Here is a 23,895-nt window from a genome sequence, read left to right as displayed (position 1 = left end):
AATCTGAATTTTGATGATTTTCACGATCGTCCGGATGAGCAAATCACTGAATGGGCCTTTAAATGATAAGCACGGAATAACACGTTATTGGCATGTTTAATGTACTAAATATGCTGTGGGAAACGACGTTCTCATAGACTACATAATAATCACGTTAACGTACCTGGGGATTGTGCAAGAGGCGCTAACCATGGAATATATCAACCAAATTACCAAATTATTCTTGTATCTAATTCAACGGTAACCGCTCAACACTTGAGTACCTTTATAGAATAGGCCTATGAACACCTGTATAGGCGAGCCATTATTTAACCAATGAAAATGATAATTCAATCCCACGTGATACAGGTCAACCTAAATACTTATTGTTCAAAATCAACCAACATGTGTAATCGTTTATCGAGAGTGCCAGAAGTTACATTCATCCGATTGCTCGACATTCTGTTTTTCGACACCCAATCAACATTAAAAACTGTATTTAATGAATCAGGTTCGAGTAAAGATTACGTTTTAACGTGTCAAACTAGTGGAGTGTCGAACCAACGGATGAGAGTTGCCCTCAGTTCAGAACTTACGTACACTTAAGGTGTATGGCAAGACCAGAGGAGACATGGAGCTATATGTTCGGATAATATTCATAGCAATTTCTCTTACGACTTTTGCTGCAAGAATTGGTAAGTAAACAAAATAATTGTATTTTTATATAGTAACATAATTATATCGTTTGTATCTTAGTTTGTATTTGCATTCTCCCTAAGAATCTCATAATTATTGCAGCTTTCATTATCATATAATCCCGAATGTGTAAGCCAACATGCATTAAGGGGCGTAGTCCTACTTGACGCATTAATAATTTGGAAATGGGACTGCATCGAGTTAAAATCAGACTGTTGGAATTGTTAATAGAACACGTTCCTTCTTGGGATCCCATCAAAACGTTTAATTTTGGTCTCATTTCAAATGTTCAACAATGTTGTCCTGACGAAATTTCGAGAAGTTGCTATGACCTACGTCTGTACAGGTGTAACGGTACCATTAGATATTAGATATGAATCGAAAACCTGCCCGGGTGTGGCCTCTTTCTTTTCATGTTTTTCATGAACTAGAATTAAGTGTACCTGACTTTGGTTGACAGATCGAATGGAAAAATAACGGGTCTTTGGATGATAGCGATACTGATATTTTAAAATAAACATCTGAAAAAAAAGTAATTAACTCCTTTAAATAATGTCCATTATTCAAAAACAGGCTATTGTATTACAAATCTGTAAAATGCTGCGGAAGCAGAATTTATTTCTGCGCATTTTGACACCTCGTTTGATACGATAGCTTAGACAACAATAAAACACCTGTCAATTTAATGTAGTGAGGTCCAGATTTGAAAGTTGCATTTACAACAATACAAAAAATTCTCAAATATCATTACACAGATTTCCTTCCATTATACTGAATACAAATCAATGGAATTTACTGCAACTTTCAAATCTTGGGTTACGTTGATTTAAATGCAGGCTGTAACGTCAATATTTAGTCAATTGCTACAAATGCAGTTTAATTAGCTCGTCTAATGAAACATAATATTATCTCGCGACTGAAATTGCCTTCCGTAGTGAAGTCACGTTTCACTATTTTCCCGGTGGCGGAAATAGCCTTCCGTAAGGAAGTCACGTGATAGTTTCGCGGGCAAGGCTTCGCCCGGGTTGCCGTTAGGTACATGTGTACCGGGTTTCATTCTATATCAGTCAAGCATTCGGAATCGGACGTAAAATTTTTTCTCTCTTATGTATCATGTCTATTGTACAACGAAGAGGCCGAATTAAATCAGCAAGCTTATACAATACAGCTTTCTTCACATGGAATAAACTGTGACGGCAACAGATATTAAATCAAGATGTTGTCTGCATAGTTTTGTGTAAATTACTCGATAATACAAGTATACTGAGGTAGTCGGGCGTTACGAATGCAATTCGCTGTATGACGATAATCAAGAGTGTGTGCTGATATTCCGGGGTTTCTTATGCTTGAACATACATGTAATGGCAACGACCGATGGCTAACACAATTTCTGTATTCGGCTTCAACGGGCAGAACAGGGGATAAATCGGTGAGATATTTGTTTTCAACAATTTGTCAAACCTTGCCGTTAATCAGTTTTATTAGCAGTGAATAACTGGGTTCTAGCCCATCTTTAGAAATTAGCCATGGAGAATAGCTCCAGATACGGATACCTACTTCTAAAATACAGGTTTACATGTCAATCTAACGTTATCTTGCTGTATTTCAGCTAGGGGCCATGGGTAGAAAATCTGGGTTAATGTTCTTAGAACAATCCAAATAGGCCTACGTAATCAGATTGCGGGAGCACTTTCTTTGTCGCGGGACTGAAGTTGAAAATCGCCCAATTGGGCGCCCAAATCGCGGGTTTGGCAACCCTGCGTAATCTATTCATGACTTCAGGGACGCGCGACCTCTATCATAGATGACCATAATGGTCATCAGTTATATTCACCATGTTTATTGAAGTGACAAGAGAATTGAATAGATGCGTGTATGTCCCATCAGAAAGTAATACAATTATTGGTACTCATGAATGCTAAAGATCGATGAATCATGCAGGTGGCCATTTCTATAACACATCATAAACCGGGAAGAAGGAAACTTGTTTCTGTTCTGGTTAAATAAATTAAAAGTGACATTTATTAGTAAAATTCGGTTCAATTTTGTTGTTGTTGTTGTTGTTGGTTCTGAATTGGAAAAATCTCTCTTGGTATAAAATGGCCATAGGCCTATGAGGGAAAGTTATTGTCAATTTTAACGCAAGGATATGTGCACTGGACACGTAATGGTCGAATTGGATAGTGTTCCGTGTTCCATTTTGACGAAACGAATCGTAACAAGCAAACAAAATAAAAATAATAACAGTAATAATGATAACTTGAATATTGTCGTCAAAGAAAAAGGCCATTTTAATTGTGCATTTGACGCGATTGGCGGCCATTGGTATATATAGGTTTTCATAAATGAAATTTCAACTCAAGCAGGGATATTTTACATTTGGAAAAAAAAAAAAAAAAATCATACTCAAAATTTCTGTTCGGAATTGGAAAATCTCTCTGAGGATATAATGGCAATTTGAGCGAATTTTAATGTCAATTTCAAACATTTTATCGCAATCATTTTTTTTTTATTGTGGAAGCCATACGTGTTTCCGTTTGGGCATCAACTAGAATAAATTAATGAAGGAGTTGGAGTGTAGAATATATACGAGGCTAATAATATACAGACATGTATATGACATACAGTATTTAGTGTAGGCTTTGCAGACAGAATTTGCTTCCCTTTTCTTCTGTTTTTAATTGCAGGTCGTGTGGATTTTACGAGAGGGGGGATAGAAGGAAGAACGATAGACGAAAGAACGGGAACTTCTATATGGGGAAAATTATGGGCCTACAACGGCTAACTACATTTAGTGCAGACAAAGAGACAAATGATCTACATCGTCATTAAAATACAGTGTTTCCCTCAAATTGAGTAGTGTTGCATCTCGAATATTAACATATTATACAGTGCTTCGTGCGAGTAAAAATAGCATCAGCAATTATGGAACTGAATTCTAACATGTCTATGGATGGGTAGGCAGTGAGGAATAGAGGAATATCGGTTCACAGCTTGATGGAAAGGTCAACACTTTTAATATTTGGTATCAGTGGAAGGAGCTTATACAATTCTTTGGCAATCTATCCAGGTTAAACAATTCAGGAAGCACAGTAAGGATACAGGTGGAGGGAATGAAAGAATAATCTTGGGTGTCATCAATGGATCATTCAATTAATAAAAGTTCATACATTAAGCGCTGAACTGATCCGAAAGCAAGTAGTTGAAATTAGCGAGTTTTATCTCGGTAGCAGCTAACCAAATATGTTATTGCAGAAATTATCTTTGATATATTTGTACAAACAAGGGTCATTCCACATCGGACAACTTGACTTTGGCTAGTTGGACAAATAGCGACAAGCGTTATAGCAGAAATCAGATGGGATTGAAATATTACTAATCAAATCAGACGTTAGTGTGCGCAAATATTGATGCCTTGCCTTTTGATGCCTTGTCATTTATGTATTTCTGGATCTGTGTATCCACAAGGGTGATGTACTAGCAACCTCTCCCTTCTTTATCGCATCGTCATTTTTTAACAATAAGCGTGCAATGTGGTTTCTTTGTGACGGACCCACGGATGTTTCTTCTGCTTTTATCGAAATCGCCGGTGGTTTTCTTTTTAACTCTATGTCATAATGTACATTGATTTTATGACGATATTGCTATAATTTTGTTTCAATATTACCTGCTTTATATAGTTTTGATGTGCTTATCATGCTTACTGTAGATTGATGTTGTTTTGAAAAGTAATTTTGTATATAAGGCCTATGCGTTGTAAATCGCTATATCATAATCATGTTTGATGCTTGCTATAGTTTATGATATTTGATATATAATTTTGTATTTAAGGCCTATGCTTTGTAAATTGCTATATCATGTTTGATGTACTTGTAATTTGTTGCATAATTTTGTATTTAGGACATGCTTGGTAAAGCGCTTAACGACATCTGTTTTAGCGCTTCATAAATGTTTCGTTATTATTTATATATTATTGACTTGGTTCAGATAAATAAAACAAAAAAGATGAATTATGTTTACCTTTTGGGAAATTTAACAAATTTAAGGCACATATTTTCTTACCTGTATCTATCAAATGAAGACCAGATCTCTTCACGATCATTAAGTTAAACAAATTTATAGTATTACAGGTCTTTCTTAATGGTAACTATCAAAAAGGGCTATTATATATAGTCTTGGGTATTTACTTAGAGGGCAGCATAAAATTCATAGTAAAATATTATATATAGTTAATGGCTAAATGTAGTAGAGCGATTATTACGCAACAAATGGAAGGTAAATAGTTTCCTGAGTTGGAGCTATTAAATTAAGTCCAGAATTCATCCTTATTATCAAGTTATGGTAAATTATGCTCTTATTGTACCTATCAAACAAAGAACAGAAATTTTCACCGCAAGTTGGTAAGACAAAGTTGTGGTTTTTTAAAAGTTGTATCTATTAAATGAAGACAAATTTAACCTTTGCATAATGCATATTGCATGGGTTCTTGCTTTTTGATCTAAATTACTGTTGCATTTACGTTGTGCAATATGTACAGTGTGCATTGTTTACTATTTTGCGTGTTTTATAATGTATATATATTTCACAGTTAATTGCATCTTGATCAATCGTGTCCTTTTAGGCTTACACTGTGCAATATATTGTTTGTCTTTTTAAACTAGTTTTAATATATATAGGGCCTACATTTGAACATCACATGTAGGCCTTGAGGGATGAAAATTCAAATAACGCCAATATTAAAGCAGGCTAATAATCATTGGGTTTTTTTGTTTTGTTTGGCATTGGGTTTTTCTCATACGTAAATCTACCCAAAAGATAGTAGTACATTGTAGGAGTATTTATTGCCCGTCAGACTTTTTGTTATTCCAAACATAACGATGGCTAATGCACTGGTCAATTGAACCGTCAATCATTTTCTTCACCGCAAAGCTCGGCGGAAGGGTAGATGTCATGTAAAACATAAACTGCAATCAGAGGGGGGGGGGGGGGGGGGGGGAGTCAGGCAAGTTCCTTGACTTGTCTGCGGAACTTGGTTGGCAGTTTTTTGGATCATTTTTCTAAAATGATCAATTTAATGTACATAATTATACATATATTACATCAATAAATTCTATTTTGTCTTTCCAATCTTCGTGGGTATTTGCCTACTAGAAGATTTGGCGTTGGTTTATGCTGATGCCCACCATGTAATCTAAATATGAATATAATATGAAAATGAGAAAGGGTCAGCCATTTAATTTCTTTTGATATATGTAAGTCCGCGGCTTTTTATATTGTCATCGTTAGATGCAGTCTTTATATTCTATCCATTGTTAAATCGAGTCTTTATATTTTCTCTATCGTTAGATAGTGCATTCCCTGTTAGGGGAACTTTTGGTTTATATGCGCAACTGGCTTTCGAAGTAATTGTTTGGGAGGCTCGGTCGGGTAATTACTCTGAGCGAAAAAGTTGACCATAAATCAATAAATATTAGTTGGCTGATTCCAATGAATTTTCTCAAAGCATTGCATGAATAAATTATGCGTTCTTTCTGAATGACTGTTAAGTGTCCAAAAATTGGTGTGAGGCATTTCTTTATTTCAGTGTCTAGGGATAATGCAGTTTAATTAGCTCGTCTAATGAAACATAATATTATCTCGCGACTGAAATTGCCTTCCGTAGTGAAGTCACGTTTCACTATTTTCCCGGTGGCGGAAATAGCCTTCCGTAAGGAAGTCACGTGATAGTTTCGCGGGCAAGTCTTCGCCCGCGTTGCCGTTAGGTACATGTGTACCGGGTTACATTCTATATCAGTCAAGCATTCGGAATCGGACGTAAAATTTTTTCCCACCCTCCACTCCCTTTATGTCAAGGTTGATCTGATTAAAATTGATCAAAAGAGAGGACAGGACGTCGAAAATGAGTATCGCAAGAGTGAGACAAATCACATGAAGGTTTCATCTTTATTAAGTCAAAATGTAATTAAGAATGAAAGGAAATCAGAACATGTTGGATGTCACGGTTCTTTGTGTTGCATAATAGTATGACTATATGAGTGTACGTGTGTGAGTAGTTCACTTCAGCTTCAGTTTCTATCTCAGCAACATGTTCTATTCTGTTGCGCAGCTGTAATATTTATTCTCAGTGAAATAGTGTGGTGAAGTTTGCTTCTGCCTCAGAAGCATTAGTGAAATTGATTTTAATTTGTGCCATTTTGAGTCAGAAGGAGAAAGGAAAACATAATTGGTTGAGAGCCCTCGGGTTAGAATATATTGCGGAATAGTATGACTAAGGGTGAGAGTGCGTGAGTAGATCATTTCAGGTTCAGGTCTAATTCAGCAACACGTTTCATGCTGTGGCGCAGTTATAAATTTTCAAATATCGTTGTAAAATAGTGTGGTTAAGTTGCTTCTTCTACAGAAGCATAAGTAAAAGTGTTAAAATTTATGCCATTTCAATCTTGGGCGGTAATTTGGTTGATGAATGTTGTGTATAGCGGGAAGGAAGGAATCAACACCAGGTTGGCATGGGGTAGCTAGACAGGGGCCAAGTACTATGCCCTCAGATTTTTCTTGTTCAACAAAATATAAGTAAAAAGGAAATATTGTGATCAAGTTTTTAAGTTCCTTGACTTGTCTGCGGAACTTGGTTGGCAGTTTTTTGGATCATTTTTCTAAAATGATCAATTTAATGTACATAATTATACATATATTACATCAATAAATTCTATTTTGTCTTTCCAATCTTCGTGGGTATTTGCCTACTAGAAGATTTGGCGTTGGTTTATGCTGATGCCCACCATGTAATCTAAATATGAATATAATATGAAAATGAGAAAGGGTCAGCCATTTAATTTCTTTTGATATATGTAAGTCCGCGGCTTTTTATATTGTCATCGTTAGATGCAGTCTTTATATTCTATCCATTGTTAAATCGAGTCTTTATATTTTCTCTATCGTTAGATAGTGCATTCCCTGTTAGGGGAACTTTTGGTTTATATGCGCAACTGGCTTTCGAAGTAATTGTTTGGGAGGCTCGGTCGGGTAATTACTCTGAGCGAAAAAGTTGACCATAAATCAATAAATATTAGTTGGCTGATTCCAATGAATTTTCTCAAAGCATTGCATGAATAAATTATGCGTTCTTTCTGAATGACTGATAAGTGTCCAAAAATTGGTGTGAGGCATTTCTTTATTTCAGTGTCTAGGGATAATGAGGTGTCAAGATGTGCAGAAATAAATCTTTTGAATAATGGCCATTATTTAAAGAGGGTAATTACTTTTTTGAGATGTTTATAACAAGACCTCCTATCGGCTTGTTTTGATTCCTGACTCATCGCCGATATTTCCTGCAGTATTTGTATAATAATAATAATAATAATAATAGTAATAACACTAATGATAATAATAATAATAATAATAATAATAATAATAATAATAATAATAATAATAATAATAATAATAATAATAATAATAATAATAATAATAATAATAATAATAATAATAATTATAATTATTATTATATCCGTCACCAAACAAACGTGCGTGTTACCGCCCTATAGACCTAAGCTAATAGTAGATACATTTTTAGTTATTTTTAGTGATAACAGTTTTACCCCAGCACCTTACCCGGGGTAGGTCCGACCATCAAAGATGACCGAAGAGGGGGGGGTTGGTGGGCCAACCATTGTATAGCAATATATGACGTTTCTAATTGAAAATTAGGGGTGCAACACCCCCCCCCCTCGTAGTCCGTGTTACAAAATATAGCTTAATAGTTCTAAGGTTAAATAAGAACAAAAGGGTATACATGAAATGATAATATAATGTACACAGTATATACTGCACAGTAAAACTGCTGATAATCCAATTTGCTGTATGTTAGGTCCAAACAAACTACCCAAAATGTTTAATATTGGCTATGATGTCATCTGAATACCTACTTTTCCCAAGTTGATCTTACCAAGCTCTCTATATAGAAAATAATAGAATTATGTAAGATTTAGCAAATAAGTAGGGATTTTGTGTGTGAAAATCTACTGCCTGGGTGAAACATGATATAGTAATATATACCCAAGGACAATTCTCTGAGAGTTCCAAATCTATCCGAGAAAATAAGTGTTTTTCGCCACACCTATAAGCTACTACGTAGTTAGCAATGTAGTATCATGTAACAAATGATAAACAAATTTGTAAACAATAATCCATACTTGGAGTAAAAGGAAGTTTCAAAACATACTGACCACCCACTCCTCTTACACACCAAAGTGCCACCCCATGCCAATAGATTATACATGGAAATCGGGTATACGTTCATATAGTCCTAATGTGACTGCATTTATGAATTGTTTCGATAAAGAATGAATTTGAAAAAAGAAAGGATAAGAAAGGGAGAATAGAATAAAAGAGGAACCAAAGATAACAAAGAAGATAATGTGAAATCACACATATTTAAATTCAGGTAAATATAATATAGTTTTTTCAGGCTTCCTGTAAAAAGTAATTATGCAAAAACAATTATAAAAGGTGTTAATAAAACTTTTTTAAAGCAAACATAGCTCTTCAACACCTTCATTTAGCTTAGTAAATTGCTGCTCTCTTATAAATTATTAGAAATAATTTGTTGAATCACGAAGAGTGAAATAGTTTAGATCAGCGTCCACTCATACTTTCCCTTCATAAACTGTTTTGTTTAAATCACACTATGTCCTTTACAATCAAATTATGTTTCTTGTAAATATATTTGTATTATAGTAACATTAACAAATAATTTGCAAAATGCCTGATGAGTAAAATGTAACTATATATAATGATAATGGTAGTAACAAGAAATGTTGGGAAAATCTTTCAAACTTTTAAAACATGTATAGTCATCATGGAGTTCATGCGTGAATCACCTTTATTAAAAAAGAAAGAAGCATGACTATCTGTGATCTATGCCAAAGTACATGTCTTTTGCCCGTTCTTCTTAAAGGAAATCTGTACCATAAACTAATCAATGGCTATATAGTTGCAGTAATAATAAAAACGACAAACAGTAAAGGTCCCAAGCTTACATACGTCCAAATAAAGGAGAAATTCTTAATTCTTTACGACGATCAGCGGTCAGTTTGCAATCCATGGTGGCTGCCATATTGATACCCGATGTATTTTTATTACGCTGTAACGGTACCTCGTCCCTCGTGAACTTTGGTGACACGAAACGAATACTACCAAAGTTCAGATTCAACATTCGTTCAAAAGAAAACGCGACAATTTTTACCCATAAAACTACAGAAGAACATAAAAAAATGTATTTTAAGTAATATTTATGATCAACAATGTCTTTTGAGAACGGAAAGTGTAAAAACAGCACTAAAAACCAAAATTCGCTGTGGGGGCCGCGAATGCCACACAGCAACACACGATTGCCCGTCAACGAACCCCAGTGGGTCTGTGTGAAAGGTTACACTACCGCTTGTGGCAGAAAGGATTCGCAAGCAGCTATCATGGCGGCTTCCTTGAATCGCAGAAACGAAGGATTAAAAGTGCCTTTTCTTTGTTAGAATATTCCGAAATTCATATATAGACCGTCTGGTATGTTTAATTTAGGGGTATATAACTTTATATACTTCATTAACTTCAGACGCGAAACTGCCATAGCGTGATTTCGCGCTGCTGTAATTGGTTTGCCCGATTTTAGCCTATTCGATTTTTTTGAAGGGCAAAATATAGGTTGTGCTTAAATTGGTCGTGCTGTTCACTCAGGATAGAAGCTGGAGAGTCAAAACGTCAAATAATTTTCTTTTAACCAATCAATGAACAAAGAACATATTAATGAAGTATATAAAACAAATATATGCTACCTTTATTCGAAGTTCTGGTTAAAACTAAGGTCCCTCGTTGAGATCAATTAATACTATTGATCTCATGGCAGTATATATTTGTATAAATATTAGCCATTGATTAGTTTATCCCATATTTCCTTTAAATTAGTTACCAGCTATGTATATGTGATTTGTTATGGTTGGATTAATATCGCTTGTATTTTGTTATCGCTTGTGATCTACCGTGTTACCCGTTAATTCAAACTTTAGTGATATATACGAAAACTATTTTCTTTGTTTGGTATGTGAACGGTTCCCTGATAGCAATGAACCTGTATTATGTATTCATAAACGTAGTGGTTAATGTGTGACATGTTGTAGTTCAGATAACCTGATACTTTATGAATATCAATTAAAATACAATGGAAACTCGCTAACACAAAGTTGCCGGGGCTGATGATTTTAGTTTGTGTTTTCAGTTGGCTACCAGTCGCAACAGTCATCCACTTAATAGAAATAATTTGCTTGAGTGGGTACAAGTGTTTTGATCTGAAGGTATGATAGTTTAAAGCATATATGTAGGCCTATAAAATTAAGTTCGAAATCATTGCAGTGTAATATGAATCTTTATATATTTATATATATATATATTAGTACCAGCCTTGGTCAGGTCATTGTCAAGTGGTGCAACGTTTTCTCAGGCTTTTGCTTTTAGTTGCACCTCCCCGTCTTGTTTTTATAAAATGTTGTTAGTGTTATTTTATGTGTGATTTTAATGGAAATAAATTGAATATGAATATATCAAATTGATAATTCTAGTCAACTGGACTTACTATTTTTGACTGGCGACGTTTCACATCCTATCCTGGGTGCTTCCTCAAGCCGTCTGATTTGTCGGCGGCGATTGATCAGTGACTCGTGACAGGGTCACAGAACTGAGACGTCGAGGGATCTTTTGGATAGCAGAACTGTAGGCCCCCGCCAAGTTGTGGCGCATACCTCCTCTGTTCAGAGATGGCTCTTTCCGCTTCACATATACAACCTCTTTCGCACCTCTTTCAAACCACCGCGATTCTGTGTCCAATATGACAACGTCCTTGTTATCACATGTGTGGTTGGTACTGTTGAGATTCGAGTACACAGTAGAGTCTCCACAACTGGATGCGCTCGCTCTTCTATGTTGGTACATGCGTTTGGCCAGCGGTTGTTTAGTTTCCCCTGTATACAAATTCCTGCACCCATTGTCTGTACATGGGATAGCATAGACGAGGTTATTCTGTTTGTCTTTCGGGACCTTGTCCCTAGGGTGAACTAGTTTTTGTCTCAGTGTGTTGATCCTCGAAAAATTCTGCGAACATTCTCAGAGAGATCTGACTCATAGGGGTGGTGACGTTGTATCGTCTGTTCTCTTCCCCTGCTTATGCTGTATGTGAAGCGTCGTCCTTTGTTGGCGAGTTCGACTTGTGAAGCGCTTTCCCAAAGGTCCATTTGCAGTATCCACAAGCACCAAGTGCAGATTTCAAATATAAATATGAAAATTGAACTAGCTCCAACACCCCATTTGACGTCACAATGACGTCATAATATAAATGTGTTTATGCGGGTTGCACCAACACTCATGGAAGGTGGCGTACGCAAAGTTTTTGTGTTTTTTTTTGTCGTTTTCGCCACACGGTATAATAAGGTATTTACACTTGATTTGGGTGTACTGTATCTTGGAACAAGTCTCTACCATAAAAAAAAAATGCCCACATTGGTATATTATAAAGATTAGAAGTGGGGTATTGATGTTCCATATTTGAAACAAACAATTTTAATTGCAATATTTTGAGACCACGAACCCAAACTGGGTGCTATACTGTGATGACAATGTGCTACAAGTATACAGGTTCCCAAGTTGGCAATAGGGATCTGCTTTATTTGCATATCTTTGACATTCTCGAGGTGGCTTTTTCAGAAAAAGAGATGAGAGTGTTTATTCTGCTTACTGGCATGATAATGTCTTTTTTGAAAGCTGTCTGAAAAGCGTGTGAATTCGGCCCAAAATAGGCTGAAAAAAAGAGTACATTTGGACAACAAAACTGCCTGGATTCAGGCAAAAGCCTGAAAATTATCATTCCTGTGCTTGAAGAATTTAGGCAGATATGAATTATGGTGGATATATGTTTTGTTTATGGATGAAATCTGATGTAATCAAGGAGATCTGGCAAATGACTCCATTTCAATCCAGATTGACACCTGACACATTGAAATTGATTACATTTTGACAAAATAGGAAAATTCTTATTTTAGGAGAATTAACACGGCCATGATTTCTTCCAATCAACAAAATAGCAATGAAATGACCCAAGAGGTCAAAGTTCTAGTGATATTAGATATTAAAAGTCAGTAGTATTATACATTCATCCTTGACCTTGTTATCAGGTGTTCAAACAATTTATATACAGGTCAAAGATTTATAATATACAGGTGAAGGAGACCGGTGCTGGAGAGCGGCACAGCATGGATAATAATTGCATGAGTATATTGATACACTACATGTTTGTCTTTTTCTACACACAAAACAAATTACCAGTTTTCCAGGCACTTTTTGATATTAATGTAAAGTGATTATGAAGCATGATCTTCATCTGTGGCATTGTCTTTTTTAAAGACAGTTCTTGTTTTTAACTGATTACAAAGGATAATAACACCAAAGCCATTGCAAGAATATGATAAGTCCCACCTCCACCAGTTGCTGGACATGGGGGTGGGGTAAGTCAAATTCATTGTAGGTCTCTGCAAGTCTCACATAGCGTATATTTTAATACAATTTAAAAATTTCAGGATTAAATAGTTTCTCAGTGTCGGATACGGTATAAAACTAGAAGAATTGTTAGAATAATACGTTTGATGTTAAATCGCGCTCAAAACTGAACAGAAAGTTCAAAAATGGCTCAAAATACTGACAAATTGTCCAGGTAAACCCCCAGGGTAGGAAGAACAATTTTACATATCTTCATGGTCGATCTCTGGTCTTGGACATTTCATTCGTTTCTGACCTCATATAGGGTCACCTTCGGGAACCGGCGTAGAGTGGTTGGTTACTACAAGTTTTTTTGTTTACATCCCACTACCTATGACTCCCTACAGTGATGTTCTTCATTTAGGAATTGTTTAATAATACTCAGTGTTGTGGAAGGGGTTTAATTAGGGAGCCAAGATGTTTTTAACCCTAAAAAGATGGCCGAATTTTAGCAAAACTATGATGAAGAGATTGAAATCCAACCAACTCCTATCATAAAAAACATCTCTGAAGTCTGACACTTCCTTATTCCATCAGTAACAAAGTTTTGTTCAATTTCTTTTTTATAAATGCTTGTTATTCATTAGTATGAGAGCACTGAAAACAATAATTATAAGTTAAATCACATAATTTATAGGGAGGGCTTCAAAACTCATCCGCCCGTTGTTTTCCAGTTCCTCCTAGTTATACCCGGTTAGAGCCGGTTTCTATTGTTCTAAACTATATGGAATGCGGTTCAACCGCCACTAACTGCGGTTAAGTTTTGAAGCCACCCATAAACTATTATTAGCTAACAACACTTCATTACAATGTGCTACAATGTGCACTCTAAAAGGCTTATTAACGGACATCAAAACGTAAACTTAAGGGCACAATAAAGCGTGCTATTGAATTACACGTAATAAACATCTCAAAATAAGTAACTAAATAATGACCATTATTCAAAAACGGGTGATTATATTACCAATCTGTAAAATGCTTTGGAAGCAGAATTTATTTCTGCACATTTTGACATCTCATTTGTAGCAATTGACTAAATATTGACGTCACAGCGTACCCTTAAATCAATGTAACCCAAGATTTGAAAGTTGCAGTAAATTCTATTGATTTTGCATTCAGTGTAATGGACAGAAATCTGTGTAATGATATCTGAGTGTTTTTGTATTGTAAAAAATTGTATGTAAGTGCAACTTTCAAATCTGGACCTCACTACATTAAATTGGCCGGTGTTTTATTGTTTTACTGGGCTATCGTGTCAAATGAGGTGTCAAAATGTGCAGAAATAAATTCTGCTCCCAACGCATTTTGCAGATTTGTAATACAATAGCCCCTTTTTGAATAATGGCAATATTTAAGGGGGTTAGTTACTTGAGATGTTTATAACGTCTTTCCGTGCTCGATTTTAGGCATTTTATGTTATTAAGATACAATATGTAGTATATTTTTGTTACATTTGTAAATACATATGCTTAAGAATAATTATATATATAATATACACGTAGTAACAAAATCCACAGCCAATCGAAAAGTATTTTAACTCTTGTCAAATTAACAAACACAACAGCCAGTCGAAACTTTGCATTATAACTCTTGATAAAGAAGAACACTTTGTTCAAGTATTATAACTCTTGTCAAAGTTATAGGAATAACAATGATCAAATATTGACTTCTAAGAGTTCCTCGGAGTTGCGTTCAGATTGTCAATGCCAAAATTTATTTCAACGCCCTAAACATTCGTGAAATAAAGAACATGTTTTACAACGTTTAATAACTAAATAAATTAAATATGGCCCTTGCAACCTCAATATGTTGTCCCTACTAAGAACATAAATGGCCTGAAAACCTTCTGCACAGAAGCATGTCCTTTTTAAGGACTGTTCTATTTTGTCTATTCAACAGATTCCTCATGCGCTGGTTCTAGTTACTCAATTACAACTACGGGCTGTGGTAATTCTAATCCAAGCCCCGAAGATGCAACAGAAGGAGTTCCCTTTCTTCCTGAGTGTGAAGAGGAAAAATGCTTCAGGGTCGATTCGATACAGCCAGGATTAAATATAGCATTGTTTCTTTCACGTACTCCTTACATCTCTGATCCGGCAACTGATGAATACTATGAAATAAGTAAGTACGATAGAATTGACTTGCTTAGCGCCAGTTTTCAAGGTACCGCCTTTGTTGTTGTTGTTGTTGTTGTTGTTGTTGTTGTTGTTGTTGTTGTTGTTTGTCCGGTAGGTGTAATATATCGATATACTTCGACATTATTTATAAATGTGTATTTATAAATATACGCACCAGACATCCTCCGCGCTACCATAACAGCTTGTAGACAAGAAGTCTGGAAGAGGCTTCAACAAATATGATGTGGTCTTTCTGTACATTTGAATGCAAAGGCGGTAAACAACACCAGGCTAAATTGTCGATTTTGTTCAACTTTAAGATATCATTGTAAACATTTCCTTCGATAAATATGTTTCCGTCGTCAAATACTTTCAAAATGTTGTTTTTGATAACATATCACGAATTCGGAATCCCCACATGTGTAATTTTTTCAGTTTAACTAATACTTAACATATAGAAAGGTTTGGCTACAAAACGATTCGCTTATAAACCATCTATGCACAGTTTCCTCCTCGATACACCTGAGCACACAATTTCGTCCAAGATCTTCCAAGCAAGCAGTGAATTGTCTCTACGCGGTCTTTGATTACACTATAGCTGGTGACTAGTGGAAAATAGGCATCTGTGATTGGTTTTTATCAAAACCTCAAGTGTTTCCTTCATCCAATCAGAAAAGTTTTTATATCGAACATTTCCCCCTAAAAACACTGTTTTCATTACGTCAACGGATAACGCAATATAATGTTTATAGCAAGGTGAATGTGTTAAATCTGTTGAAAACGACCTATCCAAGCACAATTTTTGACCAAAATGTAGGTTTTAAAATTCAAAATCTCAAGTGATCTTACAATATTTTTCAGATTTTATGTCATTAAATAAAAGAGCACACTTATATTCTCCATATACAAGCTTCATTTCAATGAGTAATGGACAATTCTGTTTAAATTGCAAATCTTGTGCAAAAAGTTACTATTTTCGACTGTTTTGTCATACGGTTGTAAATCAATGAAATATGACTTTGCTAAAGAACGCTTATATTACAAATTGATATGATTTGATGATATTTATCTAAAGAGTTATTATCCTTTTCTGTATAGTAGTCAGAAGTATGAGATTTGGTCACCCTTGCTGCTTTTTAACTTCTGGTAACAAAATTAATGAATCGTGTTTGTGAACACGTTTACACATCCCAAAATGTCACAATTGCGCTTCTCATAAGAATACATTGTTTATTATAATTCGTACATTCGTACTCATATTATAGCGGGAAAATGTTTTTATAAGGCGACTATTTCAAAACATGTTTTCAAAACAATCTTCAATTTTTTCAAGTTTGTAGAGATAATTATATCAGGGTCGTTATAGCCTAAAAACACGTTGTTTTTTCTTCGCCTAATAGGAAACGATAGTTCTTGATCCATGCATGATTTTGTTGACATTACCTTTAGGAATTGAAAATAGTGTGTCCGTGTCCATAATACGGAGCGGTAATTCAATACCTTCCGCCTCAGCTCCGATAGCAACAGGAGATATACTGCCTGGTGACGAAATATGCGTCTATGTCAACAACGATGATACCATACACGTCAATCATAACGGCGGAGGATATGTTTTTTCTTGGCAAGACACTATTGATCCAGTTGATGTCAACTATGTATTGGTGCAAACATATAATGACCCAAATGGAGACACGGCAATATTCAAGTTTTGTGATGGAGGTAGGATATTTTGGAATGTTATGGGCAGGGTGGTGCAGCGCTGCCTCATAATCGGAGGATTGCGAGATGTGCACTTGGACAAGACGTTTTATCTCAAATGCCTCTTCTACCCAAGGGTGAATTGGGGAGCGGATATGAATATGTCTATTGCGGCAGCTCCGAAGGTATGAGCGTTCCTTGGGTATTATATTGACAGCGGGATAAATTTAAAACGCAACGGCGCCCTATAAATGCCAACATGTTATATATATAAATGTATAGCTATCCAATGTCAACAATATAATAATGACTATCTCTCTGATATATAGTCAGAGCCCGAAGCCTTACACAATTGAGATAGGTTACCTTGAAAGTACTTGTAAATCAAATGATATTGATAGTCTGAAACCTCAGAATTATAAATTCGGAGGTCGTAGTTTTCTCCAGGATTGCAAAAATATAGATATTGTGCAATAATCATGACGTCATCCAATGTTTGGTCAAGAAATTAAACAATATTATAGCAATTAAATTAATACACATGTCAATAGGGAAAATAAAATTAAAATCTCCCTAAATCAAAATTGAAATTGAAATATATATATTTAATTTATGCAAGAAAAAATATGAATTTTAATTTGATGACGTCATTATTATTGCACAATATGTATTTTTTGCAATCCTGGCGAGAATCACGACCTCTGAATTCATAATGCCGAGGTTTCAGACTATCAATATCCATTGGTATAACATAAGTTCTTTCAAGGTATTGTCTAACTCCAGTTTTAGAGGCTTTTTTAAGGCTTGGGGCTCGACTATACGCGATCACCGTCGACAATCATTTTGACTTATATTCGGCCAATGTAGAAAAGTTGTTAGCATCCGCGTGAAAGAAAACGCAGTTTTAGGGTGGTTTTGAAAAGCAAAACAGGGATACGCCATGTCTACACATGTTTAGGGGCAAATTTCAAACCTATTCCTCGCTTAGGATGTTTTTATAATGTCTTTCCTTGTTTAGGGGGAACTTTAAAACCAATTCCTTGCTGAGGGTGTTTTATTTGAGTAAAATACTCGCTTAGGGTTAGTTTGACAAATTTTCGACATCCTAGCTTAGGGTCATGTTTTGTAAGTCAATTCACGCGGATGCTTACAACTTTTATACATGAGTTCCAAAACACTGAGGGAGTTGGGGTTAAAGCATGCTCGAACGTAATCACAATAACCTAGCCATATTCGATAAGGATCGTGTGTATATGCTACATTATGACTAAAGGATTTAACTTATAATTAACTTGTTCGATGTTACGCCCAAATTGCCTTACCACCCAAATGCCGTTTCCACTACGGCACTGTTGAAGCCTGTCGAAACAAACTGACCCACTGAGTCTCTCAGACGTTCAATAGTTATAGTCAATGCTTCACTAAAACCGTTTTGTAAGCTATTGATTATATTATTATAAAGTGTTTTTTTATTAGGATTCGATTTGTAGTAGGTTTAGGGTTATGGTACTTATTTACTTTTACTTTATTTTTTAGTCATAGGCTATTTGAATGCTTGTGCTCTGGTCTGTTTGTTAAATGCGCGCCCTCCCCTACAATGTAGGTTCCCGCTTTTAGCCATTGCACCGCTATCTCGTCCTGCTCACGCTCATGAAATGGAACTGTGCCTAGTGGATCGATAATATTGTACTCATTAACATTTTGTGATGTTTTATTTTTGTTGATTTATTGTGTTTTCTTGCTTTACTTTGTAATTATGTGAACGCACCGTCGGTTAGACGTGTGCCGCTGATATAAAAGCGTTTGTTCTAATAATAAAATTTAAAAAAAATACTTATCGCGTTAACTTTATTGATTTTTGTTCATTTTAAGTGTTGGAACTTCTCAGTCAGAATACTTTGAGCGTGGGTCAAACTGTCGATGCCACAGATAGTGTGAGTACCGGTTTCAGATATAAATAAGTAGTAGGCCTACTAGTAGTCATGTAGTTGCCAACCTTCTCCATCATAATAACGTAAAAACTCGAAAGTTAGCATAATGTGCTTACTATCGAGCGCTTTTAAAACATGAAAACATGAAGAGCCCCATTCACAAAGGTGTAAAGGGTTTTGAGCAAATCATCGATACACAAGTTATATACGAAGTTAATGTGTGTCTCAACCCCATTAGCTCAGTTGGTAAAGCTCCGGACTTTGGTACAATTTCATGTGTTCAAAAGCGCTCGATAGTATGCACATATGCTAACTATCGAGAATTTACACGTAATATTGAAAGCATATTTTATAAAACAGTCGAGTCATTCATAGAAAATGTATTTAAAAATCATTGCTTTAATTACAACTGTGTGACATACATACTAATTTAAAATATCAATACCATACTTATGATGCCAGTAAACTTAAGACTTATCCAACTACTGTATTGATGAGTTGACCACAATGTTTATCAATAAAGGCAAGGGACTGGTATGTCGATATGCTTGAGTGAACCCCATGCAACCACTAGACAATTCAATAGCCTTATTGTGATGTGGCGGGAGTTATAAAAACACGGGCCCTGAACAAAATATGATGCGCGCGCATACTGCCAGGCAATAAACAATGGAAATTAAGATGATGCGTGCGCATACTGTCAGGCATTGACGTCAGAAGTCAACTCATTTATACATGTATTTATACATGTATACATGACTTATGTAATATAATCGATTGTTCCAGAAAACTTCCAATGCAGCAAACACTATTGATGGTGATAAGAGCGGTGGGATATATAATTCAAACGACTGTCACGAAATACTGCGTAAGTAACCATTGAATCAAATTTGAGCAGTGAATAGTGTAGTAATGTAGTTGAATTCCTTACATTGGGTCTTTTTATCTTTTCAGTTTCCGTAAGTCTATTGTAAAGATACGAAAACGCATTGTTAACTTTGAAGTACCAATCAGCTATTTCAATAAGGGCGGATGCCTATGTCAATAAAAGCGGGAGAGACCAGATTATGAAACACCGGTGTTAACACCCTGTTAACACCGGTGTTTTAATGGTCTAGCGCCCTCTCGTCTTTGACATTTTTAAATTGATCTACATTAATGAATACGTGCCAATCCGAATGACAAAGCCCACTTTTTTCTATAAAAACGTTGAAAATAAGCCCTTAAACCACAAAAGGTCCGCTTATGAGCCTGTCGCACCCCAATGCACCTGTGCAGGGCGGGGCACAGTGTCGCCCTTCCCTCGTATCAATGTCTATCTCCCTATTTGTTTCCTCCGGCCCCCCCCCCCCCCGATCAGTCTCCCCACTCCCTCCCCAGTCCCTACTCTCTCCTCTCGAGTTCTTCTCTTTCTAGTTTTTCCGTCTCTCCCTCTCCTTTCTTTCTTCCTCACCCCCTCCCACTTTTACTTGTTCAGTCTCAAGTACCTCCCTCCCTCCCTCCCCCTCCCTTGCGAAATTTATCAGTATGATTCATGACTGAAAATAGGCAAAAATAAACATTTAAGATAAGCCCGGGTCTTCCATATAGGCCGAACCAATTATCAAATTAGCTTGCCATTGCTACGAATATGAATAGAATAAATTATCTTTGCTCCAATGCAATTTTTTGTATTGCATTTCAATATAAAACATGATTACCAAATCGCCACTTGTACGCGCCTCATTGGGAGATATTTGGCTATTTCAGACGCTCATTTCGCCAATATGAAAGACTTTTGCTTATAACTTGGCAACATGGTTAGTATATATTTCAATGCAAGACTATTTTTACGAGCTACTTACGCCTAGGCGTAAGTGCATATACACCAAACATAAGTCAATTGAAGCCGCACAATTTACCGCGAATTTGGGACCGTAAAAATTAGACTGTTCTTTTGTCTAGATTAGCACCCAACCTCTCATCTCAATGTTTCATGTCAAAAATTAACATAACGTACTGAAACGAAAACTGAAATTCACGAGCTTCAAATTATTAGTAACTAACAAAAGGCTAGAATAAAATATTGGTCACACCTGGAAGGCTACCACTTCAGAATAACAATGACTTACAAAAACGGATACGGATACGGAAACAGAAACTGAAAAGATAAAATGACGGATTGTATCTGAAAGCTTTGCTATTTCACTCAAACCGATAAATCTGTCCATTCAAACAGTACCGTAGCTAGGATTTATCCAGAGGGGCGGTGAACAAGGCGACTTTCAGGGTCAAAATGGGCTCAAAAGGCCTAACAAGCTCAAATATCACGACGGACAGCATGGGGGGTGGGGTCAAGATGTCTGACACGTGGTAAGGGAATAATTAATATGTCACGGATACGTACAAACGCAGTATTCGTTTTGGCAATGACCAGTTGATACAGATGTATACTTTGGAGCAGACAAAAATAAAATACATTACATGCTATTATGTTTTATTGTTTACTTGCTGAATTTGGCTTTATGACCAGAGCTCCTTTCAAAAATAAATGTTCTCCAAACTAAAAAAAATGGCAATATCTAGATCTGTTTCGTAATCTGTTTGCAGGTTTTGTGTTGTACTCAGGAGTGCAGAAATATGTTTTTTTTCTTTAGTGCAGGCAGTGATGTCAGGGTAGACAATTTCGTCATGATGTTTATATAATTTCATGACGTAAGACCATGTTACGTTATTCCATTGTGTCACCACAGTGGTGTTGCCGAGCTTATCTGGATCGTGTCGTTACAAAAATAAATAAATTAAAATAAATTTGTGGGTTTTATTACCTTTTCTTTTGATGTAAATAGGAACGCAATACTGGTGGGAAAACTTGATTTTGGAATCAAAACCTAGGTATCGGGCATGCATATTTTCAGATGCTCAATCATTGTTTTTAATAACAGTACGAATAATTAATCATATGAGACAACGGTTACATTTTTCATTATGAACAGCCGCTTGTACGGGGGCTGAATATCCTTTGGGCATGGCAGACGGAAGCATTACCGATAGTCAGATATCCGCATCTAGTGAATATAGTGCCCCGTCATTAGCTGCAGCAAATGCTAGATTGAACCAAGGTAACGGTGTAGATGGCAGCGGCGGCAGCTGGGCAGTAGATTCAGGAATGGTAAACGCCAATCAATGGATACAAGTCGATCTTGGAACACCTACTCTTGTAACAGGAGTAATCACGCAAGGCAGGGATGGTACATCTCAATGGGTGACCATGTTTACGGTAGAGTACAGTACAGACTGCATCACTTGGCAGAATGTCGATAATGGAGCGGTAAATATCGCAGTACATTATTAAAAGGAAAAATGTCGTCACCATTTATAACATGACGTAAACATCAACGTGAATTACTATAGAGGGCGGCTTTTAAGTGCAAAGCCATTTTTTGCCATTGTAGATTATACTCATGCTCGGCAAATTGCGTAATGCACGTCACGGTTTAAGAGACGGTTTATGTAACCCTGGTATTGATGAGTATGCACACATCACGATAATAATTATAATTTGAAGGCAAATATTCGACAGATTTTTTTTCATTAAGTATCTACGGCTTCGGTAAATATCAGTATCACAACTATGCAAATGAGATACTTGCAGTCCGTCTGCCTACCAGTAGTGGGTGACCAACACGTGCATGACCAATATATGAAGAGTTTGGTTCCAACGGCGCTAACTCCAACGGCTACTTTGTTTTAAATCAATTTGAAGATATTCTTAAGAGTAGCAGTAAACCTTGCCAATCTAATAACATTGGACCACTAGAATAGTTATAACAATTGTTCGGTTATCTTAAAAAAAATAATTGCCTGTTGTGTCTTACATGGTGGGCATGCTATTATTACATAGTTAACTAAATGGTTATATTTACCTGTTGCAATAAATATGGTATTATTTGTTTTCTCCCAATTCGAGGTTTTTACTGGAAATACAGATCAAAATACGGAAGCGCCCACTACATTTACGACTCCCGTTTCTGCAACTCTCATTAGAATACGTCCAACGGCTTGGAATGCCTATATTAGTATGCGTTTTGAGCTTCAAGGATGTGATGGTATGTTTTACCTCAATGTTGTTCGAAACGAACTCTTCCTGTTTGATTAACATATATTTGAAACAACTTTGATAGTGAATCAAAATAAACGTGACTTGGTTAATTTTATGAAAGCATTAATTTATCGCAAAAGGTATTATACTGAGTTAACAAAAACTTCATCAAATGCCTTGAAACAGTTTTTAGGCACTGAGGGAGAACCTCATTACAGTGGTTACAGCATCGCGGAGCGCTTCGTGCTGCTGTTTCTGTGACTTTAGTCAGAATCTCGCCAATACTTGTGTACATTTACAACAAAATTACTGATTTTACCAAAAGACAACCCCCTCAAAATATACCCTGCGGTCAGAATCAAAATTCATTGCAGGTAAAATACTGTTCATGATCGATCTTTAGATCTAATAAATTGGAGTGTATTGTATGAGCTTTGCAAACCTTGACTTCTCGGTATGTTTTTGACTCACGACACCATTAATAAACATGCTCGTCTTTGATGAAACGGATATAGGCTGAAATCGAAGGCCTATGCTGAAGTATATTTCGACGTCATACGTCAGCCGCTGCGGCAACTTAGCCGTACATTTTCCGCGATGATGAACGTCGAGAACTTTAACTGTAACAAGGTCCCGAACAAATCCAATCATTTGAGGGAAAATCACAAGAAGCGGAAAAAACAGGGAGGTTATAAAAACATAGATTACGTAACGCATTGTTGTTTTGATGACGATTTGACAGGCTATTCATTAGGTGGTACCATTGTTTAGGACAAATGCTGCGGCCATTATATTTGTACTGACCTATTGAAAAAAATTGGTA

General features: G+C 36.1%; 1 protein-coding gene across 1 annotated transcript; it reads left to right on the top strand.

Annotated features, from left to right (window-relative positions):
* The first annotated feature begins 509 nt into the window (after positions 1–509).
* On the top strand, positions 510–22,381 carry LOC140145817 (uncharacterized). The gene is made up of 6 exons (XM_072167495.1): positions 510–674; positions 15,145–15,366; positions 16,812–17,081; positions 18,933–18,994; positions 19,778–19,859; positions 21,967–22,381. The coding sequence occupies exons 1-6, from the start codon at positions 611–613 to the stop codon at positions 22,323–22,325; spliced, it is 1,059 nt and encodes a 352-aa protein (XP_072023596.1). The 5' UTR covers positions 510–610; the 3' UTR covers positions 22,326–22,381.
* The last annotated feature ends 1,514 nt before the right edge of the window (positions 22,382–23,895 follow it).

This window comes from Amphiura filiformis, chromosome 2 (genome assembly GCF_039555335.1).
Source record: "Amphiura filiformis chromosome 2, Afil_fr2py, whole genome shotgun sequence".
Taxonomy (NCBI): Eukaryota; Metazoa; Echinodermata; class Ophiuroidea; order Amphilepidida; family Amphiuridae; genus Amphiura; species Amphiura filiformis.
This window is presented reverse-complemented; position numbering and strand designations above follow the sequence as displayed.